This window comes from Thamnophis elegans, chromosome 1, assembly GCF_009769535.1.
Source record: "Thamnophis elegans isolate rThaEle1 chromosome 1, rThaEle1.pri, whole genome shotgun sequence".
Classification (NCBI taxonomy): domain Eukaryota; kingdom Metazoa; phylum Chordata; class Lepidosauria; order Squamata; family Colubridae; genus Thamnophis; species Thamnophis elegans.
The window spans coordinates 32,104,018-32,129,494 of NC_045541.1; the positions used below are offsets into that span (position 1 = coordinate 32,104,018).

The window sequence follows — 25,477 nt, forward strand, 5'->3', positions numbered from 1 at the left end:
TTTTCGTGTGCTTTCTGACCTCCAGCAGGGTCCCAAAATGGCGGTTGTCTCCTCAGACGCTGGCCAGAGCTCCAATCTGAAGTCCACGAGCCTCCTGAGGCAGCGGTCTCTTTAAACAGCCAGGAGAAGCAGAGCGCACCGATCAGAAAGCCTCTGAGCCATAGCTTGTGAGCTAAAGAGTCAGCGCCGTGCTGACTAAGGCTGTAGCGCGTCCCAGAGCAAACTTGTGGTTGCGAGGCAAGCAGGCAAGTCAGATGAAGCCCGAAGGCAGTTTTGAATCTCCCACTCAAATTAGAGTGGGAGAAAAAAAGGGGGGAAATATAATCCAATCAAAACTATTAATTTTGAAAAATGCCAGTAATAGAGAAAGGGGGAAAAAAGGTAATTTAGTAATTCCAATGAGGAGAGAACAATTCTCACAGCTAGTCCAGGTTGGACTGAGTCTAAACTGGGAGGAGTCACCAGGGCTCGATGACATCACAAGTATAGACTCAGTCCAACTGATTACTGGACAGAGCAAACCAGTCTGGCTGCTGTCTCCAAGATCATAGGAGAATAAAAATGTTAACAGGATCTATGTTCAAATACCAATGTCTAGGCCATCTAACCAATGAAGCACATCATCATTTATTATTATTTTTTAAATCAGATACTGAACTGGTATATTCCCTCAGCTTACAACCAGTCATGATGCGACCTACAGTTTGACCTGGGATCTTGCAGCCACACTGAGGGGAGAATACTATGCCACATTCATACAGTGAGTCCTGGCAGATGCCGTGTAAAGTACAAATCCTATTCAGGAAGAGGGGGTCAAATTATTATCCAAAGCACCAGAGGCCAGGACAAGAAATAATGGTTGGAAACTGATCAAAGAGAAGCAACTTGGAATTAGGGAGAAACTGCCTAACAGTAAGGACAATTAACTAGTGGAACATCTTGCTTTCAGAAATTATGGGCATTCCATCACTGGAGATTTTTAAGAAGAGACTGGACTGTCACTTGTCTGAGATTGTATAGATTTCCGTGTTTGAGCAGGAGGCTGGACTAGAAGACCTCCAAGGTTCCTTCCAGCTCTATTCTATTCTATTCTAACCCTTTTTTGTGGAGTAATTTATATGTCTTCTTATGTCTGGGCATTCAACAACTCATTGGGAATCAATATTAAAGTTGTTGGGCATATGTTGTGGGCTTCCTGGATTTAAGTCTTCTAGCTAATAAATGAGGAAGGTCAGCATGGTAGGTAGGAGTTGTTTATAATTTTCTGTATTCTCCCACTACTGCATCATAAAGCTGGCAATGCTATATGGGTCAGAACAGGAAGTCAGATTATCAGAGTAGTTTTAATATATCCACTTGTAATTCTCATGGTGTCATTGAGTTTGGCAGCTAGATTACTAGCATGGCAGCTGTAAAGCCTTATAGGGGCACATTATTCTGTTGCCAAGTAGATCAGCCCTAGTGCTGATGACCTGAGGGTGGCAGCTGAAGTCCCCCATTTAGTTTTACATAATTTTTGAAGTCTGTTGTTTCTAGTATTGATTTTTGCCACTTATTCTTTAATTATATCTTATAGGTGAGAGCCTGGTCCAATGTTACTCCAAGGTACTTTGGATGGGTGTTATAGGGTAGTAAGTTGTTGTAGTAACTTAGGGGCTTCATATACTAGTTTGTTGTTAAGGTGGAAGCACATGGTTACTGTTTCGCTAGTGCTAGGAGTAAGCTTCCAATCAGTGAAGAATTTTTCCAAGTCTTAAGATTTTTGGGCAGGAGACTGTGACTTCTATGTGGGTTTTTTGTTTTTTTTTGTATTGCTGTGACCAAATCATCAGCATATTCAAATTTGCATCCTCTTGTCACCAGTGTATCTGATATAGCAAAATTTGCATGTTTGGCTAATTCTAGGTCTATGGATGTTAGCTGCTGATTTTTTGAAATTTTATTTAGACAGCCAATTGTATTATTATTTTCATCTACTTGTGTGCCTAAAGATCCCATGTATTAAGAGAAATTGTTCAGAGCCAAACTGTGATATTGAAACTAGCTTTAATACAAGTTAGCTTTTAGTACACCCTAATTAGTACAGTTTAAAATGGGTAGCCTAGAATTCTGATCTAGTAAAGGTCTTTTTGGATCAGAATCAGTAGAATCCTTATTCTTAGTGACCATAGATTTAGCCATGTTAGCCATTTACTATTTGATTTTAATATTGTTTCTTCTACATTGTTGTATTTTCTTTCTTTTTCTTTCGTATGCTGCCCAGAGTCAGTTGTGAAGCCATATAAATGCTTTAAAAAAAACCCAAAGAAAGACTAAGTTTTGCAATCTCTCTCCAGTTCACAACTAGGCACCTATAAATGCTACTGGAAATAGAAGTGGAGATAACTTACGTAAAGCTATGTAAATTAGTTCCAAGCCATTCAAACAGTCACATATTTGGGGTTGTTCTTTCTTTCATTACAGAGCTGAAAGAATCTATTACAGTGGTACCTTGGTACTGGACTGCTTTTTAGATTTGGTACTCAACATATTTTGATGCAAAAATTTTGTCCTAGTACTCATTTGTTTGGCACTCGAGATGCAAGCTAGTGTTTGTTTGTGTCAGCAGCTTCATGATTTGTTACTCTTTCCAGCTGAAACAAATTTGTTTTGTACTAGGCATTTTTGGTACTTGTTGTGCCTCCCAGAACCAATTAATAAGTATCAAGGTACCACTGTACTTGTTCATTGCAATGCCCAAAGTTCAGAGAATCAGCATTGTAGGTTTTTTTTTTAAAAAAGTGGTCTTTTCAGGTCTGTTAAATTCTGAGTATTTATCCAAATAAGGCAATTATTTCATCAAAATAACTAAGATTAAAATATTTTAAAATGGGAAGCGTTCAGTGCAGAATAAAAAAATATATAAACATTAAACTGTGAAGCAATTTACATTTAAAAGTACTATGGCTGAATCTAGAGCTACTAATTCAATAGAAATTACATCAGGAGAAAACTTGTCACAGTCTACAATCATGCTTAACATTAAAAAAAACCATAATTTATGAATTCTTGAACATTGTTCAACAGGATTCTCCAAACATGAAGCAGCAAGAAGGGGAAGTCCAGATTAGAAAAAATAGAGAAAGCCATTGTAGGAAGTATTAAAAATGCCTTGAAGGACAGAGGGAAGATCTGTTATAAAGGTAATCTATATACATTAAAAGTCTCCTGTCCTGGCACTCTATATACATCTGAAACTCTCCTATTGGTTTGATTATTTGTAACCTTCAGCTGGGTGAAATAGTACATCAGGGCAAAAGAAAAAGAAAAATATACTACAAATGGGTTAACTTACAGAATGCATCCAAAACATGGGATCCATGACACCTGTAAGATTGAAATTTGGCAAAGTTGTGGCTGCTTCAGTGCTGCAATGGTCAGCAGCAAGTCACATGATCATCATTTCAATGCTCCCTGATAGCTTCCTACAAGGAAAATCTAGGGGGAAGCTGGCAGGATGTCAGAAGTCACTCCTACTCCCACTGCCTTTTTGCCCAACCATGGTCATTCTGTTTCTCGGTTTAGTTTTAGGAAATATCTTTGAACAGGTTACATGTTGTGTAGCAATTACATAAATGAAGCTTTAGCTCATACTAACAGACAGGTTTTCAAAAATGCCTTAGACAGCCTCTCTTTTTTATATGAAAATAAAGAAGGGAGAGGAAGCACATTCAGAGTTGCAAGATTCCGTTACCACAGCTTTTTTAAAATAAACGTAGCTTTATGCCTATATGGTTTCTCGTAGTGTGGTCTATTTGTGGGACTGACAGTAATGCGAAAAGTAGAACAAAGTGTGGATGGTAGACAGTATACTAACATTGAGAATCAATGAAGGTAAAGGTTGGATGGCTGGAGAGAACTGCCAGAGGGTGTATGAATGACAAAAGGGATAGGAGAGAATAGACTAATATTAGTTAACTGATTTGAGAGTAAGAAACATTGATGAAGGATTCTTCAGATACTGCTGCCCATCATGGCTCTAAACAGAACTATAGAGAATATAATCTCTAAATAGAACTTGGATTCTATGCATAGAACTCAAGCTGAACCATTTTTGAAAGTTACTCATAATACATAATAGGATTGCTCATGTAACCAGTAATTGGTATAACCAGCAATTGGTACAAAGATAGATATTTTATTAAGATGGAGACACTTCAGCTCTTCCTTTCTAGTGAATGTTTCTATTGTAAGTATTTTAAGGATTCTTCATCTATATTTTAGAGACACATTGGTTTAGCAGAAATAAGGTACATTTGGCTGAAATTTAATCAACAGAGTATGTTATATATATAGGGATAGTGTAGGTGAGGGGTTTGCATCCATTGTTATATGTAAACCTCTCACCTCAATATTGAAATCCAAAAACTTGTCATGTTCTGACACTGGGAAGATATTACACTCTTAATAGGCTTACAGGCCAAAGAACTCTTCAGACCTAGAACCAGTTAAGTGCTAGCTGTATAAAATGAATTAGCAAAGAGCTAGTTTTGAATGGGAGACCATACAAAAGTGGAGAAGCCAATGAAGGCAAACCATCAGAAGCACAAAAAATTAAGAAAAACTGAAGCTACAGAAACACCAAGAGACCAGATGATCCAATGTGGCTTGGGGAGAAGCAAAGACATACCAAAGTGTGCCGTGCTAGTGCTCAGAGCAGATGGCACACAACAGTTCTTGGTGTTTGCAGTTATGAATCAACAAGATATTTCTACAAACCACACTCAAGTAATTAACTCTGCCAAGAATATTGTATAAATTCAGGCTGATGAAATAGAAGTATAAATTAAGGTGGTACATTGAAATTGAGTTTGGTTTTGGAAGGGAATTTGATATATTTCCGAAGTTATAGAAGTGGGCATATATTTGGAATTGTTACACTTTCAACTAGCTGCTTTCTTTTTGTCAATCTCAAAGTATTTGGGGCAATAACTAATTTGAAGTTACTCTTTTAACCTTTATCAGTACTTTCTTTTCTTTCCAATAAAATTATCTTTCCAGATCTTTACAATTCTTTCTGTGTTTGGGCCATCAAAGTATGTGGTTTGACTTTCTTTTCTTATGATGGTAGTAGCAGATATTGGGTTATAAAAATGAAAAAGCTGTTTCTATTTTTCTGGAAAAAGAAAGGAATAAGAATTGGATTCCAGTTTCCTCAATTTGGATTTCAGGGTAGGCAAACTGAAGACATCTCCATGAAAATGGAGCTGACAGCTGAAGAAAGACCAAGAAACCAGTGAGAAGACTGGCTCCGCGGAACATCTCTGAATAAGGTGAGGATGCATGCTCCAGATGGTTGCTGCTTGCAAGGAGACCACAGGATATCAGTTTTCCACGGACTTGAGCACCAAGAAATAACGAGATCATCCCTCTTGCTCACAATCTAGCAGAGCCTTTTAAAGGACACTTCATTTGCAAACCTTTCTACTCACTTTCAGAAATTGTCTATTAACCATTTTAAAGCTATTGAAGACCTTCAGAATGACAAATATAAAAAGTCATCAAATACAAACATGTTCTTAATACCAGTTAATACTGGTACTTAGAACATGACACAAAACATCGGAAACCTTAAAGGAGATCTTTGAAGAATGGAGTCAGAAAATAGTAACTATAATGTCAACACTGTCAATAATGATGTCTGTTTCTATGGATATACAATGTCTAAAATATGTTATAAAGAATGACAGGTGTGGAACAAATACCGGAAGTAGAATTACAAATGACATGCTGGGATAATGATTTGGAAAAGGACACTGTACTGGATATACAAAAGAAATTGGCTAAAGTTTTAAAAATTAAAAGAAAAATGATTAACGAAGAGAATGGCCAGGAAAATGTTTTCTATTGTTATAAAAATGGTTTTTAAAGTCTTGAAGAAATTTGTGCCATGGGGATAAATAAGAATTGAAGAGAAATCAAATCCTACATCAATATTTGAATTAAATATTAAGACTGTTAGAGGTAAAAGAAAGGAATATAAAGTTGGTTTATTTGATGAAAGTTAAATAAGACATGCTCTGCCAAATCTTTGTGAACTTTTTGCTGACATCAGGATTGAAAAGTTGATATTTTATGGATTTGCTTATAAATAAAGGATTAGGTGTGGAATTAAGGCATCATGTTCAGAAAGGCTATTTAGTAACATTGAAAGTAAATAGGTATCTAAAACACTCCTTCCAGGATAGACAGAAGCACACATCAGCATTTTCACTGCAACATTCTGGCCCAAGTTCTCAAGTTTCTAGTAAATATAAAACTTCACAGCAATAATGTAGACCAAATGCAATACCATCAGGTCTGAGGCCTTGTCAGAAACAGAGTTGGCACAACAAGGTAGATTAGGCAAAAATACTCCTATCTTTCAGCTGCTACCTAATATTCAGGTGCACAAATGAGCTGGAGAATATTCTAAAGTATTAATCTGATTCATCAAGAAAGGGGATATTCTATGAAAACTTGTAGAATTCATTCTCCAAGCTATAAGCCCATCTCTCTCATTACCATATTTTTCGGAGTATAAGACGCACCAGAGTATAAGATGCACCAAGGTTTTGAAGAGGCAAATTTTAAAAAAAGTTTTTGCACTCTGCAAATTTCCCCAAAACAGCCCATTTTTCGCAAAAACGGGTCCATCCCCCCCCCAAAGGCATGAATAGCCTTTAGGGGGCTTGCAGAGTGCTCCTGGGGGCATGGGGGAGCCAAAAACGAGCAAAAAAGCCCGTTTTTCGTGAAAACAGGCCCATTTTTCATTTTGAGGGGAAAAGGTGTGTCTTATACTCTGAAAAATATAGTAAGTTTAATTTTAGAAACAATAGATATTAACATAATTCCAGAGAAATACAAAAGCTTACCCAATCAACTATAAACGTATCCAATCAATTAATTGTCTAATGAAATGGGATTATATTAGATAGATTTATCAAGAAAATAGTGAATTACAAAAAATGCCTGGGAATACAAAATATAGAAACATCCACAATGCCCAAATCCTCACCGTAGTTGTCAAGCTTTATATGAATCAATGGGTAGTTGTAATAATACAGAAGCATTGTTTTGCAACATAAGGGAAATTTTGAAGCTGACAAGTAATTTCTTTGCCTTAGATTTTTTTCTCCTTTCCTAATATCATTGCAATCTGAAATGCTAAGCATAATTTTGTATTTTACAATTACATATTTAAGTCACCTCATTTGAGGTTTTTTGTTGGGGAGAGGGATTGTTAACTGGACAGACATATAGAAATATACTGACATTTAAAATGAAAATTAACAGTTAACTTGGCCATATGTTGCTATTATTATACTCATACAAGTGATCATTTCATCCTATCAAGAAAGTGGCAACATTTATAGTTGGTTAACCAGCTTACGATCACAGATCCATTAACACAAAAACTTAAATACTTAAAATATTTATAACATTGCACAAATGTCATACATATTAATTGAATGACTATTCTGTAATACAATAGGAAAGCATGCTGAAACAAAACACCTCAGCAGTATTTTAAAGCAGTAACCACCTAGCCAATTTCTCTATGTTCTGTAGTTTTTCTAATCCACTCTCCCTGTGGCTGAGCAAAATCGAATTGCCTCTCACATTTGCAGACAGCTCTGTGAAGGTGATAATAGAGCTGCTCCCTGCTGTCATGAGGCAGGAAATAGGAAAATGGCATATGGGGCTAGAAAGAAATAAAAAAAGAATCAAACAAGAACAAAAGAGATTTCAACAAAGGACAAACTATAACCCAATATGCTTTGCAAGTTAATCTCTTTTCATAAGGATTCTGCATAATCATTCATCTGCAAACTTGCCCTAAAATGTGAATGGTTGCAAATGGTTTTTAGAGAAATTTTTATTTTGGAGAATATGTAAAAAGTACCCGATTCCATCTCAAGAATGAGCATTATGTATCTCTAGAGAAGGATTTAATCTATCTTGACCTGCTATTTCATTTTGAAAAGATTGAAGGTTTTACCAACCTAAATGGTATTTATAGTCTTGACCCTAAGATACAAATTGTATTGGATTTAATAGAAATGTAATAGGAAAGTTTTTTAAAGTTTCTTTTTAATTTACCCTAAAGACCAAATAGTTTTTCAAGAAAAAAAGTACAGAAAATAATTAAAGGAAGTGAAAAAAATTATATACCTCAAGCTAGGTATATTTGATTTAAGCAAAAAAAGGGGAAAGACAATTCTCATATTTTTATCTGAAGAGATGGTTGAAATAACATACCGTATTTTCCAAAATTTTCCATGTAAAAGAATCCATAATACAAGATGTGATAAAAAAATTAAAAGAATAATTTAATTAATATAAGCTAGCACATACCTTTCCTTTTACACTCTGAATGGGATCCACTACTACTGCCACAGCTCTTTCTGAAAGGGCCTCAAAGCTCTGTTGAGTATTGATATCCACACCAGACAACCAACAGCCAAAACCAGGATGGCTGTGATACCAGCCAACAACCATCTCGGGCCTGGAAAAAAGGAAGCATTGGGAAGTTCAATTATTTGCAGCAGGACATATGAAAAGCAACAGTGTAATCTACAGAAGCATAAGAAATTACTAAGGAAAAAGAAAGCACCAGGCGAAACATTTATATTTATGCTCACCACATTATAATAAAAACATGAAAATGTGGTGAAGAAGTGCTAGCATTAAGGGAGGTGTAGTAACAAGTCTAGGTCAGGCTCTCAGTTTTTCATCCTGTTGCCACACCTCCTATCCAATTTTTATCCTTTCCACATTTTTGGGAAATATCTCCTCTGAACACACTAGAGCCAAGTTGGCTTTTCACCGCAGAATATCTATCAAGCATGGATGATAGGATCAAATGACATCAAAAGATTAACTATCAATTAAAGCAGAAGTAGAGATTTGCTCAAAAAGCAATTTGTACTGTTCTCTTTGGTGGTCAAGACTTTTGTTCACATTAATCCTTATACTGTGTTTCCCCGAAAATACAACCTGTCCTGAAACTAATGCCTTGTCACATTTTTTTGCGTGGGCAAAAATATAAGCCCACCCCCGAAAATAAGCTCCCTGGACAACCCCCCCCCCTCCAGCCAGGCAGAGCACCGCTCACTGACCTAGCGGTATCCCGAAGGTGCCAAGCCGCGGGAGCCAGAGGGGGGAAAGGTTCTCATGTTTCTTGGCGCCTTCGAGATACTGCTAGGTCAGTGAGCGGTGCTGTGCCTGGCCGGAGGGGGGAGTTGCTGGGCGGCTGCTCCTTTGCGAACTGGCTCCTGAAGAGCCAGGCACAGCCTCAGGGGCGAAGCAGCCATGAGGTGACCATGCTCACGAGCAGCCACCCGGCAAACCCGCTCTCCAGCCGGGCAGAGCGCCATTCACTGACCTAGGTATCCCTAAGGCACCAAGGCTCTGCCTGCTCCCCAACCCAGACTCTCTGTCCCGCAGCTGGCCCGCAGCCATAGAGCGCACTCCTAGAGTGGCCGCTGCTGGAAGACTTGGCAGCCGAGTTTTGGAGTTTGGAAGCTGGAGAAGAAGTTATGCTCGGAGCGCGGCAGGGGCAGAACAGGCGCTCCCGCAACCCCCCTCTCCAGCTGGGCAGAGCTCCATGCACTGACTTAGGGGATATCCCGAATGTGCCAAGCCACGGTAACTGGGAAGTGGGCAGAGCGCCACGTGCCTTGGTGCCTTAGGGATACTCCCTAGGTCAGTGAATGGTGCTCTGCCCAGCTGGAGAGGGGGTTTGCCGGGTGGTTGCTCGTGAACATGGTCACCTCATGGCTGCTTCGCCCCTGAGGCTGTGCCCAGCTCTTCGGGAGCCAATTCGCAAGGGAGCAGCTGCCCGGCAACCCCAAAACAATAAGCCCTCCCCCTATAATAAGCCCAAGGCCATATTTTGTGGGACAAAATAAATTAAGACCCTGTCTTATTTCCGAGGAAACACAGTAAGCTTGTATAAGTTTTTATATCAGTATAAAAATTTCAGCACAAAGATGGCACCTGTTGAGACATTCCAAATGAAGTCCTCATTTTTAAAAAAATTGATTTTTTCCCCAAATTATTTTTGTTGGGTATACAGAACAGTGGTTGAAAAGTTGGAAAAGGTTGGTTAATTGTCCCTTTTCCATTGTGTTAATACAGAAATTTAACTTCTTATTGAATATTGTAATTGCTCCATACCTGGAGAAAAACAGTGATGGGAATCTGAAAACACTTAGCTGGCTTTTGACAATATATTAAATCCATTATTAAATGTAAGCAATCTATCATATAAATCACCCAGAAGGAACAAGGTTATATTTAAACAGTAGTAAATGATAGAATAGGAAATCAAGAGGACTTGGTTGTTATTATAACATATTTTATAGTCAATAAAGAAAATCCTAACCTTCCAGTCTGTTTTAACATATCCAACATTTTGGCTTGAAACACAGGATCAACTGCCTCCACACTGACTCCCTGCATTTAGAAGCAGATTAACAAAGGCAATTTTAGGTACAAGTAACTTTCATGACCAATTCAGAATAGTAATAATATGATCTACTAACAAATGTCAAAAATCACAAAAATATTTCTTTTAACAAACACATTTAATTCATTTGTATTCACTGCTCTCTTTTAGGAGTGCATAGTAATTTAAGCGTAGAAGATTCTATGAAGTGAGCTGTGACTGCTTTGTCTAAGATTCTTTACTTCATCCTCTACCATGTATCCAGTCTAATCATGCTTTGAGAGCAATTCAAAAAGTAAATCACCACTATTTATGGCACTTAGCCAGTAGCTTTCACATCAAAATCCAGCTTTTTAATTAATATCCCAAGTTTATAAATGTAATATTTTAAAAAAATTAGAGATACATTTTAGAAGGAAAGAACGAGCTTGAGGAGTCAAAAGTGGACTTAGGCTAGAATCTTTATGTGAGCACAAGAGGGCAAAGTCTGATACCACCACCTTTGAATGCCGTTCAAACTTATCTAGTCTCAACCAGGTACAAACCATCAGTCTGAGAAGGTCCTGTGTATAGGCTTGAGCAATAAAACAATTAATTAAAATCATCAAGTATGGGCCTGGTTGTTTGCGCCTGACAGATTGAATATTTCAATCTAATGCTTCATGCAATTGACATCTAATTACAAAACAACATAGCTATTTATGACTCGAAAAGTTATATAGAACATAAGAGCATCACATTATATATAAGCTTGGATATATGCACTGCATATATGAATATTTTCTTCAAAAAATTAAGTATGTTGGGGAAGAACATTTTTGAGGTACAATTATAACAGTGTTATAGCACATGTGCTAACGGAAAGAACTCACCGTTCCTGACTGTGGCATAGCAAACACATCAATCACTCTGACAGTGTAGTCATCAACAAATTCTCCAAGCATGAGTCCCATAACTTCCATGGGAACACCAGCTCGACCATGCTTCAACATCTGGAAAGATCAGAATTCTACTGAATAATATTTAAGGAACAGATGCTTGATTCTCTGGTGGTTTTTAAATTTCTTTTTCTATTATATATTCACATCTTTAAGAGCTCTAAGGCCAAAAGCAGCTTTCTCTGAAAATACTATAGGATCTGTCTTACACACAGATTCATAGTAAGCTGTTATTGGAGAAATCAAGTTTCTGATAGCAAAAGACAATGGACTGGCAAAAGAGTGGATCATATCTCAGAAGACGATGCATTTAAAAAGATAAAAGAGTATTTCATAAAATATATGATTCCTTCCAATGCCTATTAGTTCTGTTTGTATAAAATAATCTACAAAATCTATGCTCAAAATATCTTCATTGGAAAAAGAAGACCTATGAAGAGCACAACGACATAGAACAGTGAGACACTGGTGGGGAAAAAATCTCTCTACAAGTGTCATCTCTGGCCATAAAATAGCTTTTCTCTTCTTTGATCAGTGTGCCAGTTATTGCCCAGGTTTGAGGACAACAGACTATCATAATCAATGCCTTGCTAGCTTCTCATTTAGGATCATGCAATATATGCCATGTAGTGGGGTTTATAAAGATAGCACCATTTTACTTTGTATCCTATATTGTACCATATATAAAAACCATGAATAATTTGAATAGTCACATTTAGAGGTTATGTGTATAGCATCTATAGGCATGAAACAGATAGCTGCCCATAATAGTAAAATTAAAGCTACTTGCCAGTATATCATCAACCACTTAGAATATACAGTGGAGAAAAAAATGAAGGACAAAGAACCCTTAAAGAGTTCAATGAGAACCAAACATAATCATTAAATGCTAAGTGTTGAGCAATTTTTACTGGCCAGGAGGAAAAACTGAACGGAAGTAAAAATATGACAAATGATTGTATCTAAAAGGTAGCGTTATCTAGATGTTGCTTGACCACATCACTTTTAGCATCCTTTGCCATTGCTGGGAGTTGTGAGGTATACTTTTGCAACACCTGGAGAGCATCGGATTTCCCATTTCTCAAATCTGATTTTTAAATACCCCAGAAAATGTAACTTTTGATACAAAATGCAGCAGAAACATCTCACTTGTAATATATTCAGTGCTTTGCACAATACTTAAAAACACACACAGATATTTACCTTTAGAAGTGCAAGTGAAGAAATGTAAACTTGCTCAGCTGTGTCAACTGCAGGTGCATCCGTTGGAGGTCCCTAGACAAAGACACAACATTCTATAATATACACAACTCTATTTTATAAATAAAATGAGCTTCATCTAAAAAAATCCTGGAGGAATACATTCGGTTTTATTAAATGCAGAATTTTGAAACAAAAATGATAACAGCAATCCCAAACCCCTACTCTTACTATAGAAGGGTTTCAACTTTTTCTTCCCAGACCATTTAAAAAGACTCATATGAAGAATACAAAGCTACTGTGGTTGTTTCCATCTATGTGAAACACTCAATAGTCTTCCCTGCACATATGAAAACAAGCTTAGTAAGACACTGAACTATGAATTAGAAGACCTATTTTAAACTCTGTATCTGTCATAAACTCCTGTTTTTCAGCAAGTCACTAACTGGCTTCACACACTGCAATACCCAAGTGTCATGGTTTGATGAATAAGCATCATGGTTATTTCTATATATTAAGCCAAAACCTTACATGTCACATTGTATTACAATACACCCTATGACTGTTAGTATTGGCCCTGCACCTATGAAGATTACACAGATCCTTCTCCCATTCATACACTGCTGATTATTATTTATACATCTCTCAATTCCAGTCAAATCTATTTGGTTGTACAGCATTTATCTAGCAATAATAATAATAATAACAACAACAACAACAACAACTCCGCCGTTGCCGGTCCCAAGCCTGGATGAAAAAGGAGGAGGGTTGGGGTCAGGTTGGCAACTGGCCCCATAAAAAACCCCCGCCAACCCATACAATATGGTGAAAGAAACGAATAAAAATTTTATACCGCATCGATCGTCGCGCGGGTTAACAAGGGCCGCGGCGGATGTTGGGGTCCCTGGACATCCGTCGACAAGTGGGCTACAAGTGGACCAGCCAACAAAACGACAAAAATATAGTGCAGATGAAAACCGTGCCATAATGGCCTGTTACTACAACTCAGAGCCAGAAAAAAGAGGTTATTTAAAGCGAATATATGAATTATGGAAAGAATAATATCCAGATTCAAATGTTAGTGAACAACGACTAGCAGATCAAAGGCGATTTATTATACGGAATAAAGTGTTTAGTGAAGTTGAAATTCAGGCAAATTGCAAAACCAAAAAAACAATATCACAAGCAGAAATAACTGATATTCAAGACACAACTAAAGACATTATAGTAGAACTCCCAGAAGAAGCTCTCAGGGAGGAAATAACACCACCACCACTAGAACCAGTTATCACCGAACCAACTGATGAACTAACTCAAAAACAAAAAGAATTGAAGGATAAGATCATGGAGCATTTTCTGCTTAATGAGGAAAGGCAACGTTTACCATCACTAAAAACTGTGCCTAAGAAAATTTTGGCCCCTATCATGAAAATGGTTAATGCAGTGTTTTCAACAATTGAATCGGGATCCATCTTGGAAATGAACCAGTTAATGTACAGCACAGCTGTAATAGTCACTAATGAACTAGGCATTAAAATCAAAGTACCTAGTCACACAACAGAAAAAGCATCAAAGCCAAAGTGGAAAATCCGATTAGAACAAAAAGTCAAAAAATTAAGGGCAGATGCTAGTAACTTAAAGAACATTCATGAGCAATGGCTTAAAAACAACAAAATCATAGATCGGCTAATCAGAACATATAGATTGGATACAAGAAACATCAATGAAGCTGTAGAGATTGTAAAACAGCGGATAACAACAACAGCTAGAAAAATTGAAAGATATGAGGCACGAATCATCCAATATAAACAAAATCAGCAATTTCGATCAGACCAACGGCGTTTTTATCAAAGTCTTAATGTGAATGGTGACACCAAAAGTGAAAAACCAGAAAAACAGGCCACAGTTGAATTCTGGAAAGAATTGTGGGAAAATGCAAAGGACTACAATAAGGAAGCAAAGTGGATACATGACTTTGAGAAAAGCGTTGGCAACAAACAAATGCAAGTATTAGAAATAACAACTGAGATGGTCAAAAATCGAGTTAAAAAGGTAAAGAATTGGACATCACCTGGAAAGGACCAATTACATGGTTTCTGGCTCAAATATCTGACCAGTTTACATGCAATATTGGCCAGGCAACTGAATGAAATTTTACAAAAGGGCCAAATTGATGAATGGTTGACAACTGGAAAAACATACTTGATTCAGAAAGATGCAACTAAAGGAACAACACCTGAAAACTACAGACCAATAACATGCTTGCCAACAACCTTCAAATTACTCACAGGCATTATTGCAGATAACATGATGGATTATTTGGAAACAAACAACATCTTGCCAGTAGAGCAAAAAGGCAACAAAAGAAGGAGCAGGGGCACAAAATATCAGCTCCTAATTGATAAAATGATATTAGAAAATTGTAAAAACAGAAAAACGAACTTGAATATGGTCTGGATTGATTACAAAAAGGCATTTGACTCACTGCCACATAGTTGGATCATAAAATGTTTAGAAACAACTGGCATTAGCAAAAATATTGCATCCTTTACTGAAAAGGTGATGAAACAATGAAGAACTGAGTTGGCAGTAGGGAATGAGATCTACGGAATGGTTAATATCAAGCGAGGAATTTTCCAGGGTGATTCACTTTCACCTCTTCTCTTCATCATCGCAATGATCCCACTATCAGTAATCTTAAAAAAAATGAAATTAGGCTACCAAACAGCCAAAGAAGCTGAAAAAATTTCGCATTTACTATATATGGATGATTTGAAACTCTATGGAAAGTCAGAAATAGAAATCCAATCACTGACAAACACAGTCCGAGTATTCAGCAGCGATATTTCAATGCAGTTTGGCATGGAAAAATGCGCCACTGTATCCATAAAAAGGGGCAAAATCACTGCATGTGAGGGAATTGAAAAGCCCAATAGCCAACTAATTAAATGCAATGAAAATGAAGCCTACAAATACTTAGGCATTCTGCAGTTGGATAACATCAAGCATGGACAAGTAAAAACTATTGTCGGGCGACAATAGGTCCTAACAGAGTTAGGAAAATTTTGAAATCTAAATTGAATGGTGGAAATACAATCAAGGCCATAAATACCTGGGCAATACCAGTTATAAGATACACAGCTGGTATACTTAACTGGACACAAGCCGATTTGGACATTTTGGACCGAAAAACCAGGAAACTAATGACAATGCACTACAGTTTACATCCACGTGCTGATACTGATAGACTATACCTGCCCCGAAAATCAGGTGGCAGAGGATTATTACAAGTGAAGCAAACAGTTGAAGAAGAAAAACATGCACTGGCTGATTATTTAAAAGAAAGTCAAGAACATCTATTAATTGAAGTAAAGAACAAAAAACTACTGAAGGTCCAACAGACAAAACAAGAATACAGAAAAGGTGTGATAAAATCAAGAATGGAAAGTTGGCATAACAAAGCACTGCATGGCCAATTTCTGGAAAAAATAAAAGATAAAGTGGACAGTGAACAAACTTGGTTATGGTTAACAACAGGTACATTAAAGAAAGAAACAGAGTCACTAATCCTGGCTGCGCAAGAACAAGCTATCCGCACAAATTCCATTAAGGCCAAAATTGAAAAATCCTCTGATGATGCCAAATGCAGACTTTGCAAAGAAGCTGATGAAACTGTTGATCACATACTCAGCTGCTGTAAAAAAATCACGCAGACTGATTATAAATTGCGGCACAATTCAGTAGCACAAATGATCCATTGGAATTTGTGCAAAAATTATAATATTAAAACAGCAACAAACTGGTGGGAACATCAGCCTGAAAAAGTCACCGAAAATCAGATGGTCAAGATCTTGTGGGATTTCCGTATACAAACGGACAAAATACTGGCGCATAATACACCAGACATCACACTGGTTGAGAAAAATAAGGTCACAATCATAGACATCGCAATACCAGGTGATAGCAGGGTCGCCAAGAAGGAACATGAAAAAATCGCAAAATATCAGGACTTAAAAATCGAAATTCAACGACTATGGCACAAACCAGCAGTGGTAATTCCAGTGGTAATTGGCACACTGGGTGCTATTCCAAAAGCACTGGAATTACATTTGAAACAGTTAAAAATTGACAAAATCACCATCAGTCAAATGCAAAAAGCCGCACTGCTTGGATCTGCATGCATATTACGAAAATGTTACAACGTCCTAGGCCCCTGGGTGGGGCCCAACTAGTAACCAATGCCAAATCCGGCGAAACAACTGGCCGCTGTGATACAATTGTATAATAATAATAATAAAATAAATAAATTATACATACTGTTCTTTCTCCCTCTCCCTCTCACATATACACAATCTCCAATTAACTACATGTTTCTTACAGTGGTGTGAATATAAATGCTGCTAGGCTAGCATGATTAACTGGCACCAACACAAACACAATTTCCCTTTGCTTCATCAGTTTTTACTTAAAGAGAACTTGGAAAAAGGCTACAGGAGCATTTTGCAGATCCATTGGTGCAGTGAGAGAAAAAATGGACCTCCAATCCCTAGGCAGAAAAGCTGTGAACAAAATACTCTGCTCTTTGCTTTATGAGTAGCTAATAAAAAATTAGCACAATTGTCCCAGGTGTGAATGACGACCAAGGCCAAAATTATCTATTGTTCAAGTGCAGAATGCCATCTACAGAACTTCAAAATTAAAATTATGCTATTGTTATGAATAATGATGTAGTACAAAATATTTTTTTAATTGTGGTTTGTGACCAAGGATAACTTCACAGAACCCACCACTACCAATATACACTAATGATCAAGCATGCAATAAGCATTTCTACTTAACAATTTCTTAACACTTAAGAATACTTAACAATAAGCATTTCTACTTTAATAATTTGCTTCATTATATTTAAAATTATTTAAGCTATTTAAATATAATGAAGATCTACTTATCCTTAAAATATCAATATGTGAATTTTCAAAGATGGACATTCAAAGAATTCAGCCCACAATTCAGAAATCCTGCTTTTAAATCCAGCAAATGACCTAAATATTATAAATGAGAGCAGTTCATGGCAAAAGTTGTACAGTGAAACAGAAGTTTCATGATAGGTATTATGAAAATAATTAATAGGGAGCATGGGTAACTATTAAGAATGTTTTATAAGGAAGGACTATATTAGAAAATATAAAATTTAGTGGCAGAAAGATTGCTAACAAAGTTTCAGCTATTTTTATCTCTCCACATTACCGCTTGGAACTCTGGAATATTCAATTCTATTTCCTCTTTTTATACACAATTGTCATTTTCAATTGATTTCTGAAAAAAAAAGCAGTATTATTGTTAAATAATTTGGATTTATCACACAATTGGTCCTTATATTACTATTTAAAATAATACTAAGTACAGAATGAAACTTTTAATATTTCATTCTCCTACTACCAGTTTTTGAACTATTATGTTATTTTGTGCATTTGCTTAGAGAAGATCTTTTTCCCTATCGGTTTTTAAATATTATTGCTTTGCCATCACTGATGTCAACAAAGTTTCTTAAATTAACCAAAAGTTAATATACAGCTATATGCTATTCCCTCTTCTATCTTCCAAATTTTCCTAAACAAATTTCCCTAATGTGCTCTACACCATATACTGTATTCAAATAGTTGGTTTAAAATATTATGTCAAATGTTATGATTAACAAGGAAAAATGAGATAGTTTCATTTGATATAAGCCAACAGCCATTTGATCAACTGAACGTCTCATTCTACTACAGTGCTTAATCTTGAGGGTTCCTCAATTGTTAGACTAGATCTGGTGTTCAGGACATTAATAATGGCAAATGAATCAATTCCATTGCATGTTGCCATTCCACTGGTATATGTTTCTCAGATACAATTGAGAATCATTTTTTTTATCCTAGGCTTGCTATCTTTAACTAGTCTTACGTGTGCCAATTCAGCGATAGAGCCTATTTGCATATTCATTTGAAAATATACTACCCCATCATATACTTTTTTTGAATATTATTATGGTATTTCAGAATGAATACTTTCAGAGCAACAACACAAATTTAATTCATTATGATACTGTTTTGAAGCAAAATTCTGGATATCTATTTAAACAAAACTGTATTTAAAATCTTCAGTCATGTAAATTGTTTAGTTACCATCCTAAATACAAAACTAAATAATTTTTATTTAGTAATTACTACAGTAATTTACACCAAATTATTTTTAAGACACTAGAAGAAACACACAGATACTGATCCACCAAATTACAATCAAGAATGATGGCCAGAAAATAACTGCCTGTAGATAGCAAGACGCATTGGGCACCCTTAATTCCACCAGAATAATGGATTACTTTACCCTCTTCTGTAGCTATGTATAATCTCACTGACATGCAAGATGGCACATCTGTATGCCACAAAATGCAGAAGATTCTTGTGTTTTCTCCCCTACCTTCCCTTCCCATTTACCACTGGATAACATTAATGAGAGTGCACAGTGCTTGTATATTAAATTGTTAAGATTATACATCAAACCACATCTGCCTGTCATTTTCCATCCCAACCAGTGATCTACAAAGGTGATGAAAAGTAAATATACTTTTCGCCGATATACCAGATGCATGAGAATCCCCAGAGAATCAATGTGTTAACATCATCACCAAAGACTAAAACCAAAGCCTTTAAATTTGGTCGTTTACTTACAACTAAAGTAAGCCATAAAAATAAAATAACACAACTTTATAGCTTTAAAAAGTTCTTTTGTATCCAGTGCATACAAAAACAAGTGAGGAAAATCATTCCTGATTATACTTTTTAAGAAAAGAAACAGATGCTTCTTTCTGACTAAACTGTCTACCAAGTGTTAGACAGTGAACTGACCTGCCTGCAGGGCAATCGCATCAGCTGTAAGCTGCATCAATCATTTCTTTTAGCCATTCCTTATTAGCTAATGCAGAATTTAAGGTAGTTTTTCACAATTAAAAAAACCTTTTAGTATTTTAAAATACATATACAATCTTTCTAAAAATCTAATAGAAGAAAGATCAAGACAATCAATCCAGTGAAATTAAAATGAGACATTACTTTTCTTCAAGAGAATTCGAATATAATCCAACTATAAAAGCTGTGACTTTTCCTTGGGCAGCCCTTGTTGACTAAGTGTTAAAAAAGGCATTTGCCATTCTAACAGCATAAAACTAACGCCTTAAAGTGTTATCTACTCAGGCCTTTTAGCAAATTTGTTAACACTTTTAGGTATATTACTCCACCTTTCTCTTAGTGTGAACTGGTATCAATTATTTAGCCAGTTTTATTATGTTATTAGAATACCTGCTGATTTATCATGAATCAAAGTGTCATTTTAGAGCACTGCCCTTTACATCACCATACATTTCTTTAAATGTAAGTGATGGAAAATAAATAAAGCCACAGCAACAAAAAGAACAGAGACCTAGAAAATCCCTTAAAACTACTGAATAATCTTCCCCATTTAACCGTGCTACATTAAAAAGTTTTTAAATGTGGAAAAAGTGGTACACTTCTTAAAAATGTCAAAAAGGATACCTCTATAACTAAATTATTAGATAGCTAGATCCAACATTATTTCCATCCATTCTTTTTAGTTAAAACCCCTTTAAAATATAAACACAACAAAACAGACATAAGCAAATGTACAACTATCCAACATTGTCATGTTTATTCTTACCCAATAAAATAAAAATAGGAACCTTTTAATACTTAATTTTGTGAGTATTAAACAACTAGTGTGAAAAACAAGATGCATGTAAACTACTTCTACTGCCTCTGCCTCAATGACTAGCTGAGACAACCTGTTATAGGAGGTGTTAATTGGCAATAGGAGTGCAAGTCAGAAGCATGTTCCCCATCGTCCTAACCCAGCAAGGCTAGGTCATTAAAGTGGAAATGAATTCTTTCATGCTGACTTAACTCTTGGAGTACAGATTTTCAGCTGTTACACCTAGACAATTGAGAGTGTGTGCTACTTCAGATGGCACAAAAAGAGGCATTTTCTTCTTTAAAATAATTGTATTATGTATACGGTTTATTATGCACTATATACCAGAAGTAATCTGTGAATGATCTAATGGTTAAGGCACACATGACTACAAGTAATCAAGGGTACAAGTATTCTGAAATGCACAACAGTCTGCAGACTTACAATAGACGTCTGGGACAAATGATTTTCTTTAACAAAGAAAATGGTAACATGTTATTGCAATTGTGCCTAATTGTATCAGAAGTTGCAAATATCTTTCTCAAGATATTAGGCACAATTGACAGTAAGTCTTAAGAATGGAACCCCACAGAAATAGAATGAAGTAAACAAGTAAGGTTTTTTAACTAATAATTGGGACACCTAAGAATTTTAGTAACATGAATATATGGAATAGAACACAACGTCTAAATACCATCAGTTTGACAGCTTTTATGTATAGAAGTAGTTGTAGGCCAAATAAAGCTTAAACTTCTGCTCCACTGTAAGGTACATCAAGCCATGTTCAACCAGTTATATAACCTTTGCCATGACTGTTGATCTGTAGAAATGGGTGGTGTACACTGGTCCTTCTTTAGTTCCATGCGTACCTGGATTCACTCTCTGGGTGTTGCCTTACTATAAGCAGGTGACAGTTGAATCAGAAGTCTCACGGTGTAAATTTGAAAGAAAGTAGAATTTCTGCACAACTGGAGACACGACTTACAAGTTCCCTGGGTGCACAATAGATTCTACACATCTTAAAGGAACATGCATAGAACTCCCATTCAGACTTGTTCAGAACAACAAGTAAAGATCTGGAACTGAAGCCTTTGTATACTGGTGATATGATGTGCATGGCCAGTAAGCGAAACTCATCTATTACATACTTTTAGACCTCATGAACTTTAGGTTAAACATCACAGAAGATTAAGGAAGGCAAATACTGAGTGGCTGACAGATCTACCCTGAAATCAGAGTGATCTTTTAGGCCACTGTTACAATTTCTTGAGGTGTGGGAAGATTTTGGATAAAGGAGAAATATTTTTGTTTTATAATTCACTCCATTTCCACTTCCAGATTCTCATTTTGAGTGGTCTCTCTATTTTTAATCAGTATACAGGTAGTCCTCGACGCATGATGGGTCACTTAGCAACTGTTTAAAGTTATGACAGACCTCCGAAAAAGTTACTCAGGACTCAAAATTCTGACATCGTCCCTCCTTACCTGACCTGACCACATTTTGGTTGCTCGGCAATTGGCCCTCATTTATGGCTATTTGCTGTGTCCTACAATCACATGGCTGCAATTTACAATGTTTTTGCCAGAAACCAGTATTTATTTTAGCTTTCTGGCAAAAAAATGCTCCATAATGAATTGTAGACTTCCTTAATGACTGTTGTGTTTACTTAATGACCTTGTTTTATGATTCACTCCATTTCCACTTCCATATTCACATGTTGAGCAGTGACTCTATTTTTAATCAGTATACAGGTAGTCCTTGACTAATAACCGGTCACTTAGCAACCTCTTAACATTACAACAGGCTTCAGACTCAAATTTCTGACAAACACTCCCCGCCCCCCATCTGCTACATTTTGGGTATTCAGCAACCAGTGTTCAATGACGGCCATTTGCTGTGTCTTGCAATCACTGCAATTTACAATGATTTTGCTGGAAACCAGTGTTTACTTTCAGTTTTCGGAGGAAAAAAATGTTCCATAGCGAACAGCAAGCTTGCTTAATGACCTCTGTATTTGCTTAATGACCATTAAAAAAGGTCATAAAACTGGGCACAGTATGTGATAGGCTGCTTAATGACCATCATAAATTATGACCAAAATTGTAGACTCAATGCTGCTCTACTTTATGAAAGGTAATATAAAAGTGAGTTAACCCTTTATATTTCCATCTTAATCAGCAGGTCAACTCCAGTGCAGCCATAACAGATATCATAATTTGTTGCAAACACCTGTTCTTTTTGCACAAAACATTTTTAATTGTGCCCATTACAAACTTGTTAGCAGTTTTTCATTGCAGGACTACTATTGTTGCAAATTTCATCAGTTTGTCTCAATCAGACAGCTATGTATTTACATATATTTAAAATTAGCATGGATTAAAAATCATTGTATCAACCTGTATGACATTTTGCACATACCACCTTCCCATCACCCTGCTTGCCAATTTCATTCTAGACTGCTAAAAAGCAAAGGCAATACAGGTATGTTCCTTCCATATTGGGGTATAGAATAATAAAGATCATTTTTCTAATTTACATTTCTGATCCTGGTAATGATCCATAATACCTATGTCCAGACCAATCCAGAATACATTGGACTATTCTTGAACATTAAATTGGTCCCCAGATTATACTAGATGATATCTGCACTCCAGTAAGTAACAAACCATAAAAGAATCTATGAAATGTAGTGAGAAACTGTGTAGATAATTAAATAACATTATAGCAGTCAATAAGTACTTGTGAAAGAAATAAGGATGAAAGAAGCGAAGACAATACAGGAACAAAGTATCTTTTTTTATAGTAAGGTACTGTAAGATTTCCTTCTTAGGTATAGTAGAAATTATTTTCCATCCATGAACATTAAAAACCAAAAAGCTACAGACATTTACAATACTTTAAAGAGGGAAAGGATGTAGAATATTGATTACATATCTGTTTTGGATTTTATGACTTAAAATAATCTAAATAATATATATGAATTATTTGAGAGAAAATGCATGACAAAGAGAGCAGCAGTCAAAGAGGGAAGAGTCAATATTTAAGAAGTGGAAATGCAAACAGGTTGATATGATGACTCTGAGCAAGCCACATTGAAATCTATATTTTTTGGAAAGGAAAAAAAGGGTGCAAGTAGTCTATACCTCATTGTCGGATCATTTCAATATTAATACAGATTTCTATTATTTTTATTTCAGGGGAAAACTTTAAAGACATTTAAACTCAGTTATATTACTGAAGAAGTTAAATACAATAGTAAAACACTTAAGGATAGAGATTCAGTCCACATTTGTCAAGCAGAAGGCATTATTTCCTATCTTCAAATGAGGATTTGTAGTGTGTACGATAGCCCAATATGCTTACCCCAATACATAGGAATAAATGTGTATGGTAGTTTCCTTCTTTTTTTCCTTTTTGGGAGCAAGACTGGACGTTTTCAAATTTTACTTAAAGAGCAGAACAGGAAAGGGCAGTCTGAGCATAATAAGACTAATATAAAAAGTCCCCTCATCTTGCATTTATATTTTTTTTCAAGGAACTATTTAGGAAAAGATGTGGACCAATATTCTTTAACATATGCTTTTATTCTATCTTTTAAATCTGACTGATCATATTTATAAAAGGTTATAGCTTTAGAAATGTCACTACAGTAAAATAAAAATACAAAATTTATCTGTAGGCAGATAAATGGCAAAGCAAAAGATATTACAGTAATTCCTAATACATCAGACTATTGAGATATCAAACTTCATAAAGCTTTCAAAAGAAAGGCCTAAGGCAGTATATGAAAGTAACCTTACTATACTGAAATATTAAAAGAAACAGTCCTTACATTTAGTCCTTTTAAAACGCATCACTATTACATAATCCAAATGAAATTAGATTACAGGGTTAAGATCTACGTATATTAGACCAGTAGTAGATTCAACAAGATTTTTAGATCAGTAGCAGGTCTTTTAAGTGCTACAGGTTTTATCAATTCTACAGCATCAAGCAGTGCAGTACTTGAAACCTTTCAAAGTGACAGTTTTCAAGTGCCATGTACAATGCCCTAATCTGGAAGTGTCCCAACCAACCCATCTGATCAACAATTTCACAGATGGAAGCACTTGATGGCTAATTGGCAAGCCGATTATTCAAACAAAATAGCTATTTGCAATTCTTGCTTCTTTATTTCCAGTAGAAGTGCTAACACGGCTAAGAGACAGGTCACCCCTCCTCCATGCTCATTTTTAAAATAAAAGATCTACCTTTCTAGCTATTCCCCCAGGCACCATTTAAAGCACTGAAGTGAAGTTGCACTAAGCAAATATGACAAGATAGAGTGTTCTGTAACCAAGGACAGACTTTTTAGCATTTCAGTTACTCTTTTTGAGGGCTGTATACAGTGTTACTCTGGGTTATTTACCCACCCACGTCATCATGTCACCAGCTGTCAGTGCTATTGTGCACTCGAAATGACATTTTAAAATTCAGAAGAGGAAATGCACCAAGAACACTTAATTTAAATTTACCAGATAACATGGGTAAATTCTGAACCGTTGCTGAGAACACTGCGATTGTATAGTTATGTCCTATCTCTCACATGCCTTGTGTACATTATGGATACCAGCAAATGTAAGAACAAGAGAATGGTTCTAATACTGCTCATTATAAAGGTTATGAACAAGCATGCATACCTACATCTGCTATTTGGGAAGTGAGAATTATTTGCTCTTCTGCATGTTTGTTACAAAAAAAAATAGTGCAGAATACTGTGTATGTATTACAATTTTAACTTAAAAAAACACAATCCATGAAAACATTTTTAGTTCTTGAAAAATTCACCCATACCCTACCTTCCTTAATATACACTTTGGTGTCAGAAAAAATACAATCGACTAGTTTAAAAGACTGTTAACCCTTTTCTCCATATGGTAATAGTCACATTCAAATGTAGTGTCGAATCCAAAATCAATGTTCTGGGAACTTAACTGAAAGCAAACTATGAATTCAACAAACCCTGGCTTATCATAGGCGGGTAATCTTCTCTTTTTGAGCACAGAAAAGAGAGATATGGGGGTGCCCATTTCTGAAGTTTGTATGCAAAGTTCTTCAACTGATAATCAGAAATATTTAGTGAGT

General features: G+C 36.0%; 1 protein-coding gene across 5 annotated transcripts in view; it reads right to left on the minus strand.

The window, feature by feature from the left end:
• The window catches only part of PSMD14 (proteasome 26S subunit, non-ATPase 14), a 65,275-nt gene that overhangs the window by 26,558 nt on the left and 13,240 nt on the right, over nucleotides 1-25,477 (minus strand). For all 5 annotated transcript variants that reach the window (XM_032227843.1, XM_032227852.1, XM_032227879.1 and 2 more), the window contains exons 5-8: nucleotides 12,613-12,684; nucleotides 11,344-11,463; nucleotides 10,409-10,479; nucleotides 8,377-8,527 (exon numbers count right to left, since the gene is read on the minus strand). In XM_032227843.1, coding sequence (XP_032083734.1) covers nucleotides 8,377-8,527; nucleotides 10,409-10,479; nucleotides 11,344-11,463; nucleotides 12,613-12,684 — 414 coding nt within the window. The remainder of the gene's footprint in view (nucleotides 1-8,376; nucleotides 8,528-10,408; nucleotides 10,480-11,343; nucleotides 11,464-12,612; nucleotides 12,685-25,477) is intronic.